This window comes from Sparus aurata, chromosome 5 (genome assembly GCF_900880675.1).
Source record: "Sparus aurata chromosome 5, fSpaAur1.1, whole genome shotgun sequence".
NCBI classification, from domain to species: domain Eukaryota; kingdom Metazoa; phylum Chordata; class Actinopteri; order Spariformes; family Sparidae; genus Sparus; species Sparus aurata.
The window spans coordinates 30,157,045-30,170,798 of NC_044191.1; the positions used below are offsets into that span (position 1 = coordinate 30,157,045).

At 43.0% G+C, this 13,754-nt stretch overlaps 1 protein-coding gene across 10 annotated transcripts in view; it reads left to right on the forward strand.

The window, feature by feature from the left end:
• Window positions 1-3,228: 3,228 nt before the first annotated feature.
• Window positions 3,229-13,754, forward strand: part of pdlim5a (PDZ and LIM domain 5a) — a 76,628-nt gene continuing 66,102 nt past the window's right edge. For 3 of the 10 annotated variants that reach the window (XM_030417694.1, XM_030417693.1, XM_030417692.1), the window contains exons 1-2: window positions 10,643-10,780; window positions 11,599-11,828. In XM_030417694.1, coding sequence (XP_030273554.1) covers window positions 11,730-11,828 — 99 coding nt within the window. In that variant the 5' untranslated portion in view covers window positions 10,643-10,780; window positions 11,599-11,729. Of the gene's footprint in view, window positions 3,371-10,641; window positions 10,781-11,598; window positions 11,829-13,754 lie in introns of those variants that run through there. The other 7 variants (XM_030417688.1, XM_030417691.1, XM_030417695.1 and 4 more) reach the window with 4 other exon arrangements.

Sequence of the window (13,754 nt, forward strand, 5' to 3'; positions counted from 1 at the left end):
TTGTGACGTAATCGGCCTTCAAATGCATCCTACGAAGGATGCAGACCCTGAATTGGGACACAGCCTATGTGGCCAGATTAGCTCTGGAAGCTAGCATTAATTAAACGCTCTTATTGTCTGACATAAACATAAAAACATGGCGCCAAAAAAATTTAATCTACAGTATTTGGCTTTATCCCACCTGTGAATTCAGCAAACAGCAACAGTCACAGATTAATACAGGCTTCCTTCTGGCTGCTATCTTTGCTGTTATGAGTTCAGACTGAGCTCACATTCACCCAGATGGACTTAGTGAAGCTGCTACTGCCATCTACTGGCACAAAATGGTCATTGCTCTTCAGTTCAGCTGAAAGCATTTGAGTTTCCACAGCTTTACGAGTGAAACTAATCGCCTATTAAAAATAATCTGCCTAAATAAAATACAAAATCTGTGTTTCCATGTTGTGGGCTCATGGTGAGATGTGTTTTTCATGCACAACTGATGTTTACGATTCATTTGCCTGCTGTTTGTTTCATATCTCTCTCGTTTGTGTTACTGAGATGAGACCTGAGACACTCCTCCTGCTGGTAAGGTAAAGTTTTATCAAATCAGTTTCGGCACCAGATGTTCATCGCCAGCTAAGGAGAGGCATGAATGAACCAATAGAATAGAAAAATAAAAAACCTTTGCAAAACTCCGGTCTGCACAACAGCATTTCGGCAAGAAATAGTGAGATTTCTCTACATTTTTGTAAGAAAATGATGGCTTGTAGGTTTTACCATCCACATATCCCATCCATGGCAGTATGCCACATGTTGCTGGTAATAAATACACATTTATAAGGAAGCAAAAGTGTAAATAAAGATATTTATAATGGATTCATCCCAGTATAGCTGTTCCAGGTCTTTGATATTTTGCATGGTGGCAATCTGAAGGTGCCTTTATTATCTCTGGCAATTTGTTTGTTGGTTGGTTTGTCAGCAGGATTACATGAAAAAACTACTGAAAGGATTTGCATGAAACTTGGATGGAGGATGTGTCCCGGCCTAGAATAGATAGGAAATAATGCACAGACCTTGATGGACAGATTCAGGCATATTTATGTGTCTGGTATCTATGAATGAGTACAATGTGTTGCTAGTCAAGGGAATTGTTGGGGCCTTGGTGAAGGTCTTTCTAATGAATGCTCACAAATACACCTGTGCTGCTAAAAATGTCTGCCATGGAGAAATCTGTTATGAGAGAGCAAACACTGGCTCAAGACCACTACGTTCAGAGGATCCCCGTCTGGTGCGACACACATTATTCACAATGAAGTGTGGATATTTCACGTGCAATGACAGGAAACAGCCACAAGGGGGATGTAGTTAATCATATTCCCCTGCTGTGGATTCATTAAGGTGGTGTGCAGCTTCTTCCTTTCTTTCAGAATATAGAAATACATGTGAGATTAACTTAAATTCATGCAGTAAAAAGAATATTTAGGCTTTATGTTCTTAATTTTGATGCACCTGACACCTCAAACATCCAGAAGCAGCAGAATCTGAAAGCTTAGAGAAGTTAGCAGACATCATATATAGCGATCATGTTATCATGATGAAGGCAGGAAAAGCTACTGTGTGCCTCATGTGAAAAATGAAGCCGATGACAGACACACAGGTAGCCTACCTGTATGGGTGGATGAGAAAGAGAGAGAGAGATGACATCACCACACAGGGCAGCGTGTCCAGAAACCAAAGCTGCTCCCAACTGAAACTGGAGACAGGCATTAAACAAGTTAACGAGCATAACCAGCCTCTGATGTCAGTCATACCTGGAAGGACACTCCTCAGCTTTTATGTGGACGGATGCAACTGCTAAATGACAAACTCAGTGGTAGACTGTGCTCGTAGTATCACCATCTACACATGAACACGAGCATTGGGAAAATTGGGCCTCATTCATGAACGGTTCTTACGAACAAATTTGTTCTTAAGTCCCACTTTCGAAGATTTTACGAAGATTGTGGCATTCATGAATTTTTTCTTATCTAGGATTTTTTCTTAGGCAAGAACAAATCCTACGAACACTCAGGAGTACTCTTACGCACATTTCAGTGCCGAAATGTTGGCATGGTTGTGTTTTCTTCTCTTTTGTAGTTCAATAAAATGTAATATTACAGTGATAATTCTGTCATATTTATTCATTTATTTGTTTATTTCATATTTTTGGTAATTTACAAAGAATTTAAATTACAAAATAAATTAAATGTGCCAATGATTTAAGATAAATCAAGTAAATTGGAAACACCCTATTTATACGTGGCATTTTTTCCATCCAGGGCCCGCAAAACAATGGCATATATATTGCTCCTGTGGCTTTCATCAATGTAAGAACACAGCTGCAAACAATTCTGAGGCTTACGAACGAGTTGGTGAATCTGACATAGGGTTTTCTTAAGGAACCTCTTAAGAACAACTTAAGAAAGAATCTAAGAAGATTCTTAAGAAGATATTGGTGAATGAGGCCCATTGTTTGTGTACACAGAGTTTTCGAAAAAGAAAGTTTTGGACAACTCACGTTAGCAGATGTTTCCTCCGCTCGCCGCAGTCCTGCCAGTGGAGAAGTGTCGATCTCCGAATGTGACGTAACATGGAGGACAGTTAAGGTGGAACGCTCCTAAAGCTTAGTTCCATAGAAATGCAGGATAATTCATATTTTTGTTGTTAGCGAAAAACAATATTAACCTTGTATTTGAAAAAGGAGCCTCATATAAGAAACAATACTAAAATCAATCTGTGAGATATCGCGGATAGTTGTTGCTGGAAGACAGTAGCGGTCCACCTTAACTCTCCTCCAGGTTACGTCGCATTCGGAAATCGATACTTCTCGGACGACGGCTAGCGAGACAAGCTACTGTTAACGTGAGTTGTTGGAATAACTTTCTTTTTAGTAAACTCTGTGTACACAAACAATGTTCTCAATGCTCGCGTTCATGTTTAGAGACCCTGGTGATACTACGAACAAAGTTTCATGTTGTGTCGAGCCTTCTTTTAAAAAAAAATATAGATTTTGATGCTAGCGTAAAAGTGCCCGTAGCACTCCATTGAAAATTAACTTGCCCGAAAATGAAAATACAGTAAATCTTAAAAGTGCCTCTTTCGTTGTAATTATGCTTTTACACGAAGGTTTGACTCATATGCATTCACAAATAAAGCCTAGGTTGCATTTTGGTGAGAGTTTCACTTTAACACACTTTGCCATCAGGTGAAGTGAGCAGTGCCTCTCTCTGGCCGGGTGCGTGATGACGTAGCTCCATCAGAGAGCTCGCTGAGTGGCGGCTCGTGTTTGAGCAGCGACACCGGAGAGGACACCGAGCAGAGGCGGGAGGAGGCACCGGACAACGGCACGGTGAGTAACACCTGCTTCAGATACAGGGAACTCTGTGTAGTCGTAGTATTTTGTAGTTTAATTCGGTGACATTTTATCGTTAAAATCTGGTTTTTACTTTGGTGTTTCGTCACTTTTATCCAAAAAGTCAATATACAAGTTGAACGCTGAGTTATTGTATGTATCCAAAGCTTTACCTGTCTTTGATTGTATTCTCATTGGTTAGTGAATCCTTACAATAATGAAAAACAACAACAGAAAAATGTGTGTTTTTTTTGTTTTGTCTTTAAAGAAAGCCCTAAACCCTGTTTATTCCAAGTTACAATTACTGCACACAGATAGCATCTGTGTTTTTGACTTGTTGTATTTTATTTATTTTTTGAATTATTTGTGCTGTTGTAACAATATCGAAATGTAAAGCTAAGCTTAGCTATCACAAGATAAGATTATAAGAAAGATAAATGACAGAGAGAGGACACAGACAATGAGGCTAAATGTGGAGTGAAATAAAGTATTAAAAAAAGAGTGAGTGGAGGAAAGGTACATGTACTGTATGTGTACACGTATAAGAGAGGAAGAGAGGTGGAGGAAGAGAGAGAGAGAGAGTGTGTGTGTGTGTGTGTGTGTGTGTGTGTGTGTGTGAGGGAGGGGGCGGGGTGGTATTGACGTTTGGTCGTGCTTCTGTCGGACCTGAATAGAGCAGATGCTTTGATTTCCCCTCGAGACCCTGCTGATACTAAAGCCTCTGGTCACTGATGTATGGGCTGCTGTAGCAAGTGTACACACACACACACACACACACACACACACACGCACACACACACACACACACACATACATACACACATGGTTGAGGTCCAGTTGAATTGTGATTAGTAGCATCACTTTCTTCCTCCCATCATTCAGTAATCTTATCTGCTCTACTTCACCTCTTCTTCTTCTTCTTCTTCTTCTTCTTCATACCATGTCCTCATGTCCTCTCTCACTTCCTGCAGTCAACTGAACAGCTGCTGTCTGCTAGAGAGGAAAGAAGGAAAGGCACTCAAGTCTACTCAGAGCAACAAAAATGTGCTTTGTGTGTGTCTGTGTCTGTGTGTGTGTGTGTGTGTGTGTGTGTGTGTGTGTGTGTGTGTCACTGTCTTGTTGATGCTTCTGGGTGCACATTTTGCCAGAAAGGGACATGCAGCACACCATCCATGCATAATTCACTATCCACCAAAAAGCCTGTGTCATGACACTGAGGCTGATATAATGAGTGCAGTCAGACTGAGGCACGTCCATCGTGAAGAGTTATGACAGGCTGTGAAATCGGAGGACTGTTGGCAGCATCACACTAAACTGTATATTTAATATAATCAGCGCTCATTACAGAAGTTACTATGGAGTATAATGAGCTGTATAAGAGGGAGCGTCGATATCCGTCACGCTGCCGTGGTTTAAATGAGTTTTTCCGAGCTCTAACAATACAGCTATGTCTTAATTATACACTAGATGCTACAATCATGAAATACTCCCTGATCGCCAAGTTGTTTTGGCAGGTGGTGTACATGAACTCCACCTACCGTTATGTGTAAAGGAAATGACTTGTGTGCCAACAGACGTCCATAATACCCACTGCCAATTTCAACTGCGGAAGCTTAAAAAAAACAGAAAAGCAAAAGATTTAATAATTTATTTTTGGTTTTGCAAGATGTTCCTGGAGCTGTCTCACCACTGCCGGCAATGTTTTTTAAATTTTTCCAGCAGCGAACAGCTGCTTTCCTTTCACCCTCATGCTGACGGTGAGTTGGGTGAAGTTTTGTCCTCCACAAAACATTTCAGCGTTGCAGCGTTCTCCTGAACAACTGAAGTAGACTGAGACTTAAAACTTGTAAAAAACATAGAAAAAAACAGCTGAAAGAAAAGATGAAATAACTCCATGTAGCTCGTCCTGCATAAATCGAGTCACTGGAAGCCCCAACGTCCAAAACTGATTTCCAAAAACGTCATTTACACACTGTAGTTGCTCAGCTAAAAGCATTCACGTGCACCCAGTCTGAAATGGGTGCACGTGAATGCTTTTAGCTGAGCAACTACAGTGTGTAAATGACGTCTTTTGAAATCAATTTGGGACTGGACTGCACATCGAGGGTGTAAAAGCTTGTTTTCAAATCAATCTTGGATCTCGATTTTTCTGCAGTCTTGGACGAGACCAGATAATGATAATGACTTAATTTTCATTTTGGGTGAAGTGTTCCTTTAATGCCTCTATTCGGCTCCTGTAATGTGAAAATATCCGATTCCCCACACAGTCTGAGAAATAACAAGTGTGCATCCTGCTTACAATTTAGCTATAAAATCCTGGCGCGCCACAGATCATCCCTCCTGCCGGGCTGCTGACAGCGCTGTCAGCTGAACGAACAGGAGTTTCTACCAGAGCCTGCTTCAGTGTAAGTTCACTGGTGTTCACTGACAGTATTGGAGCTGAGAGAGTGGAAGCACAGAACGCGAAAACTCAAAATCTTACCAGGTTTATTTGTTTAATTCCAGGTCGAAAATCATCTCATTATACTTAACTTAAGACAAAATCATTCAGAAAGTTGTATTTTAATAAGATAGATGGTACTAATCTTACTTTTTACTAGTTACTACAAGCAGGAAACACATTGTAATCATATTTTTTTACTTATTTTTGAAATGTCCTTTTTTTCGTCTTGTCCTCGATTCCCGTACCTCACTCTGAGACAGCTTCTCGTATCATAAAGCAAAAAGGGAGGTGCAGCGACTCATGTAGAGGCGAGCCCAAAGCACATATAGTGATGGAGTAATGCTGTGTTTGCTGCAGCCCACAGATTAATGTTTAGTTTAGTGTGTTGTGAGGTGAACGATATGAAGTTCGTCCACAGTTCGGTGCTGAAGGAAAGCGTAAAGTTCAGCTTAAGGGGAGCATAAATGTGCTCATTGAAGAATTGGAAGATTGTGCCTGAGGGTGTGGCTGCACAACGAATGAGTCTCATTACTCTGCTTCCTTATACGGGCTGGAAGAAAACGATTAACAGCAGCTGATCCCAAAAGTCTTGAGAGGTTGATGGTCTCTGTGTAATGTGTGTATGTCTCAGAGGCATCATTAGACTTGGCTTTTAAAATGCCTGTCTTTAATTGACCCAGACTTGACTCAAACATTAAGCACTTGTGTGGACATTTGTGGTCTGTGTGTGTGTGTGTGTGTGTGTGTGTGTGTGTGTGTGTGCACCTGTGTGTTCATGTCTCCGTGCGGCTGGAACCAGATTTCTTTTCAGTTTATCTTTCTCAGGACGGACAATCGTTTCTGTCTCCCGGCGCGCTGGTCCGTCTATCTCTGTCCGTCTGCTTGGCTGGTAAACAGGCAGGAATATTTTCCACCGTTGAAAGCGAGCAGTTATAAACAGTGACTGAGCTCAGAGCGGATATACAGGGTCTTGATAATAAGCTCATCTCTGGATTCCAGCCATGCTTTCTCAGAAATTCTCTATCTTGTGACAAAAATGCAATTTGGAAGTCGTGGATGAAAATGTCCTCATTACGGACTCAACAATGGAAAGAGTAACCTGAGACCGTGCGTAAGACTATACCTGTTTTTCTTTCCATAAATATATAACATGTCATGCAAAAAAGGTAATTGGGCAATTCAATTTGACTAATAACTAACTCTAGGTATCTACGTACAATACTGCCATTGGTGGTTTGGCAAACTAATCTTCATCCTGTAAATTCAATCCCTGGACAGGAACCATTTTTTACCAGCCGCCTTGGGGAAAGAAAAGGTTGCTGCACTCACGCGGCCCCTAACTGTGCAGCACTTACAGAGATGGGTTGAGGGATTAGTTGGGCTTATATCAGTCTGGTGGGGTCAGACTGATTAGATGGCCGGCAGACAAAACGCTCTCCCCGATATAAACAACGTTTACACGTGTTTGTCTCGTCTACCTGTAGATAAGTGTGTGTGTGTGTTCACCTGTGAGTGAAAGTAATCGTTGTGTCCGGAATAGTTTGTGTGATTATGAAGGTGGAGATTATGTGATTGTGTGTGTGTGTGTGTGTGTGTGCGCCCTCGTGCTCTGTGTTATTTGCACTGGCATGTTGTGCATCGGTCTGACTGAAGCAGACAGGAAAATACCAACCGCTTTCCACTCTTTTATTTTTCCGCTCAACAAAACTGCCTTCCCAAGGTAGTTTAAATCGGCGCGCTTTGTTTGTGTGACCTCGACAGAATCGTCCTGTTCATAAGATAAAATACGCGCTTCAGATCATTATAAACCATGAAATTCTCTCCGCGAGTTGCCCATTATATGGTGTAATTTGGTATTAATGTTATTCAGAGCACAGCTGTTGACCTGAAACACGAGTTATACATGATTATACATATTGTGTCACATCAGGTTGTGTGTGTGTGTGTGTGTGTGTGTGTGTGTGTGTGTGTGTGTGTGTGTGTGTGTGTGTGTGTGTGGGGGGGGGCAGCTGGCAGAATAAAGGGCGAGTGTCCCCCTTTTTAATTCACACGGAAGATGCATTAAATGTCATTTACGGGGGCCAGATTATCATCCCATTAAGGGGCGGGGCTTGTGTCGGGGAGCATGTGTGTTTGGCCCGGGGTGGGGGGGGTCTTCTAAGCTCTGATCATTAGGCGTGTGGGGAGGTGAGCATATGGGGACTGGAATAGACAGAACAAAGGAGTGGCAGGGTGTCTGAGGTTTCGTACTATAGCACACTCTCTATTGTTAGTGTTTGATATCATTATCCTGTGGCCCACAAATCTCCATTGTTCTCTCTGTTACATATTTTGGCCACTGGCAATTTTTTAAACAGGAAATGCAGTTGATCAAATGGCTGAAGACGGTGAAACACACTGGTGGGACCCTGGGAAGGCACATAGCTAGAAATGATATCTTCTTGTGACCGACACTCGTCACTCTTTTCACATGGGAATGAGACATTGAGACATGACCTGTGTGCAGTTTACAGTCATTTATGAGTTTTTTATTCTGTTCGTTGATCGACTCAGCCTTTTGGTTTGCTGCGGGATTCATAGTAGTTTACTTCCTGCAGGACGCACGTTCAATATTATATATATATATACTTTGTCTGAAATCACTCACTACCCACTGTATAGTGGAAAGTATCCCACAATGCATCGTGACAAGTAGTGTACCATGGATGGTCACTAACCAAGCATTATGTACCATCAGTGTCTTTTTTTCCACTGACCGATGAGCTCATATCTACAAAAGTACTGTGTAAAGGTCTCCCTAGGCAGTGAGTAGGAAGCAGTGAATGAGTGGCTGGTTTCAGACACAACCACTGACTTAAACTTCTCTCTGTCTCTTGCTCAGTCCCTCTACACCTGATTTCCTGTTGTTCTCTGTTTATCTTGGATACTCCTGACCTCAGGCACATTAAAGTCGGATCATATGTAGAAAAAAAAAAGGGGGGAAGGATGTTGGTTATTGTGGTCGGATACGCAGTGGCAGGATACGATGTGCTGTGTGAACAAGGGTTTAACTCACTGCAGTGTGCTTTGGTTTTGATGACATAAACCACAGAGACTGTTGGTATGAACCTGTTTTCTTCAGGGCCAAACAGGACGGAGGAAGACCAACCAGGTCTCACTCGTTAGCCGCAGCTATAAAGAAGCTTTTAGTCCTTTTTTTTTACAACAGGAATGAGCAGCCGTCTGTGTGATAGCTTCGAATAAACACTGTGCCTTATGTAATTACGTTTGCCGTGATATTTAAGTTCTCCGACCCCATGGAGACCCCTCGGCTCTGCAGGGGAAACAGGGTTCCTGACTCCGACGCCTCTGCTCCTCCCAGGATCTGCTCTGCTATTGTTCAACCTTTCTGGGCTGGAGAGGTGTTCACCGTCTGTGTAAGGTACACGGCGGGAATGTTCGTTTGCAGGTTAACGCAGAGCATCCTGTGTTTGTGTGAGTATTCAGTCTGCTCGTACCGCACATCCATCATGATCTTATCTTGATAAAAGGTCGTATACGTAACGTCACGTCGTGTTCAGCTTGATTATAGCGCAGATGTCAGATGTTAGTCAGCTTGCTCCCTCGTCTGGTCCTGTGTGCACCTTCTCACTCACCATCTTCTGTTTTTAACTATCCTCTCAGACTCCTGCCCCTCTGACTCATCTTTGATATCTGATGCTGCTTCATGGAAAATCTGTGTTTTGTCCGTGAACTCTTCACTTGGCGAGAGGCACTTTGTGTGCGTGGTCAGGGCCAAGACAGAAACGGGGTAAGCGTTCGACTGAGCCACTACTATATCAGTCTCAGTCCAAAGGTAATATTGATCCGTCTGGGCTAGAAAAGGGGGAATGGAGGAGAGCCAGTGAAGAAGTGCAGTGGGAGAAGAGCCGTCAGCTGTCTGGACGTAAATAATGAGGAAACGGATAAACAAAGGAGACAAAGATGATGGCGCTGCATTTGGGCACCAGATCACTTCCATGCACTCAACTCAAATGAACAGCCATTGAGTCAGAGATGAGTTATTGGCTTGACTGGACCAAACGGTGAATTGTGGATTAACTTGAAAAACCAGGTCAGGATTCCTGGGAAGAGAAACTGCAGCCGAGTGCCAACTAGGGAGAGGATATTTTCACTCTTTGTTCTGTATCGTAATATTCAGTAGGTCTTTTTTTGTGAAAACAGCTAAAAGAGGAAGAAAATCCTTGCATTGGCTTCTCCAAAAATACGTATTGGTCCTATCGTTGGGGCATCAGTGGCCGCAGCAGTGAAACAACAACATGACATTGCTTGTATTCGGTCACTATCTCCCCGATGTATCACTTAAAGGTAACCTTTAATTGAAGCCGTTGGGATGTGCGCTCGGGTCATGATCTGGTTACGGCCAGCTCCCCCTTAATGAAGCGGCCTGCAGCTCTGAGTCCATGTTCCCAAAATATCCGGATGAAAGATAAACCGTGCCCTCTCCCTCCCTCCCCTCGCTCCCCTTGTCATTTTCTCTGTGTGTAGTGCTCCCACACTCTTTTCCTTAATCTCCTTCAACCCCCCCCTTTTTTTCCCTCTCCCCTCATTTCTGAGTGTTGTCTCCTCCCATCTCCCTAATCTCCCCCTTCATATCATCTCCTCCATTTCTCCTCCTCTTCTGTGTTCCGCTCACTCCACCCATGGATGATTCCCCTCCTCTTTCTCCTCCCTCTCTCCTCCCAGCCTCGAGCTCTGCCCCGTTCTTCTCCTCTCGCCTCCCTCCCCGTCTCTCCCCTCCTCCACCTTTCCCCTCCCCTCTGTCATTAGCCTGGTATATAAGAGCATTGCATCCCTCTCCACCTCTCTCACACACACACAGTGTGTTTGCTGGGAAAGGGGATAGTCCAGGGGAAACCAGGGATTTACATTGTCTACCTGCCTGTGAAGGAAGTGTTTTCCTCTCTGGAATTTCCATCAAAGAGGTACAGCCTTTCCACTGACACTATAATAGCACTGAATGGTAAAAGATTATATTTATTATGCTCATTTAATTGTCTTCTGGTGTAGATTTCCTGGGGTTAATTGTAATTCTTTAATGCTGCTGAACAGCTGAAGCACACTCTGGTGTTGTAAGAGAGAAATTATATTTTATTTTGCATGTCTGTGTTTATATTTGCACCTGCTTACGAGTGTGCATCCACCTGTATATGAAGTTTTGAACGTTTTCTACAGTTTTGATCACGAAGGATCATTTTGAACAGGATAACAGATTGTGTCTGTTTCCCCCGGGTGGGTGTAACTTTAAAGGGTCTCTATGTAGTCCAAAAAATCAGAGTTTTAATATTAACAATATGAATGAGGTAATAATACAAACTCAGAGTTATTTATTTTGTTTCCATTACTGAATAAACAAGCTGCTCTGAGAGGGAATTAAGGTCCCCCGAACACTGTTTGAAGCTAGAAAAGTGGCAGGGTCCGCCAAATATAAACAAAGTGAATCAGTATGTAAGGTCAGTTTGAGAGTTTGTTTTAGTTTCTTTAGGCGAAAAAAAAAAAAAATCAGTCAAGGAAAACGTTCTCTTGTGATTAAACGTTCTTCCCCAAAACCACATTGTGCTCCATTGTGCTTTAATTTTTCCCTAATTTTGATTCTCCTCCCTTTACGTTCTGTCCTCTTTTGCTCCCCCTTCGAACATCCATATCTAAATCTAAATCTTCCTCCACGCTTCCTTTTGTCGTATGCAACCACGCCATAACAAATATAATGTGTGCTTTTTTCTCTTTCACGTCTTCCCCTCAGATCTTGGAACAACATCGCTAAGAGATTGCTGTGGCACTTCTGACGAAAATTAATACCCGACATCAAAAAAAACCAAACCCTGCGACGTCATTGATATCAACTGATCTGCGACACGCATCATCGAGGAGACCATGAGCAGCAACTACAGCGTCACTCTCTTAGGCCCCGCCCCCTGGGGCTTCAGGCTGCAGGGAGGGAAGGACTTCGCCATGCCCCTCACCATCTCCAGGGTGAGACTGAAACACACACACAAATTTAGAAACACTTTATTTATTGTCTGTCCATCCTGAGCGAGGGATGCAGAGGGACTTTGGGGGTATTGTATGCTGTACAGTAAGATCCCTTGAGGCAAGTTGTGATTTGTGATATTGGGCTAAATATATAAAAGAAAAAACACGTGATGATAGATCCACTCCAACACACTTTTTTTTACTTTGATGTATTATGCACTAAAAGCACATGTTCATGCTTTATTACACAGCCATCCATCACTAGTAGAATGGCGTCCCCGTGATGCCATATGGTGGACAAATGATTAAAAAGATGAAAACTGATTTCCACGCTCCCTTCTTTCCCCTCTGTCCCTCACCCGACTCTCCATCTTTTCACCACCTCGCCGCTTTTCTCCCCTCGACTCGACCCCCACCACCAACCACCACGACCACCGCCGCCACACTTGCGATAGCTCAACTGAATCATGGGCCATCTGTCATGTATTGACCGCACAGGAAACCTTTTTCTCGCTCTCTGTGCATTCCACCTCACTGTCTGTGGCGCAAAGCGCGGCAATCAAAGATCTGGCTCACGAATCTTGGCTCCGGTCCCTCGGCTTGAACAAGTAACTTGATGGTCCCTTGGTTTCAATGCCTTTCAGCGTCTACTCTGAGCGGTACCCTCCCAGTCTGCTGCTCATTCGCACATTTGAGTTCACACAAGCACACAGAATGTTTCCCTCGTCGCCGGAGTATAAATAATTTTTCGAGTTTTGTCGAGCTTCTGTTCCCGTCTGCTGGGACGGAGCGGCATCACTGGCACGCAAACAAAATACAGCGACACCTACGCAAATGCGGCGCACACACATGCAGAAATCACTAACATTGGCAGCGCGCAGAATAACGGCAACATGAGACTGATGATGAATGGCATGCCAGGTCCCGTGCCAATCCCCCCTCGGGGCCGCTTTGGGTTGCCATGTTTGTGTTATTACTTTGGATGTGATACTTTTCCCACTAACTGAAGCCATGTGAATTTTTTAACCGCAGCTGTGTGTTTGTATGTATGTGTGTGTGTGTGTGTGTCTGGAAAATGATGGAGGATGCTATCTGAGGAACCGAGGGAGAAAAAAATGACAGACGGAAATAGAAACAGAAAGCGAGACGAGCTAAAATTATATGAAAGCAAACTTGTGCTGATGCTGTCACATCTGAAACAACAAACCATCAGAGATCTGCTCTGCATATTCAAAGAAATTACACCCACAAGAAAAAGAAAACTGATCAGTGTAAGTAATTGGTATTGCTGGTCAGTGAAGGTTTTCTTATTCCCAGAAAAGTTGGCAGTAACTAAACTATAATTGTCTCAGCAGCCCACTCTGACCTTTACTGCAGTGTCACAACGACAGTTATATGGTTTGAGGTTTCAAGATGTTGGACGGTGCGCGGCTGAGTACTGGTGCAGTCTTGGGTGCCAACGGTAAATGTTTGTTCGGTCTGCTTAAAACCATGAAGTGTGCAGTAAGTGGATAATATGACGTTGTATGGTTTTGGGTGTATTTCAGAGTACGGTCAGGGCACAACTAAACATTTAACTCCAGAGAGCGAGTTTTTTTTCAATAAATCAGTTAAAGACGAAGAAAAAATCTTTTATTTCTAACAGTTTGCTGATATGTAAAAACAACAACAGATGTAAAAACAAAGACTTCAGCCAACGAAACCAACATTTTTTTTTTTAATCATCTGGCTAATATCAACAAACAGATACCTGCATAATTCTTGGCATTTTTCTGTTCGTACCCGAGCCGAGCCCGACCTGAACTCCACAGGCGTTCTGTTTTTTTGTGCCTCAAGCCAGATGCAGTCAGATAAACTGAAGAACTAAGTTTATGTTACGCTGTCAGTCCAACATATGCTGTTCATACTGTATAGCCCTCACAACGA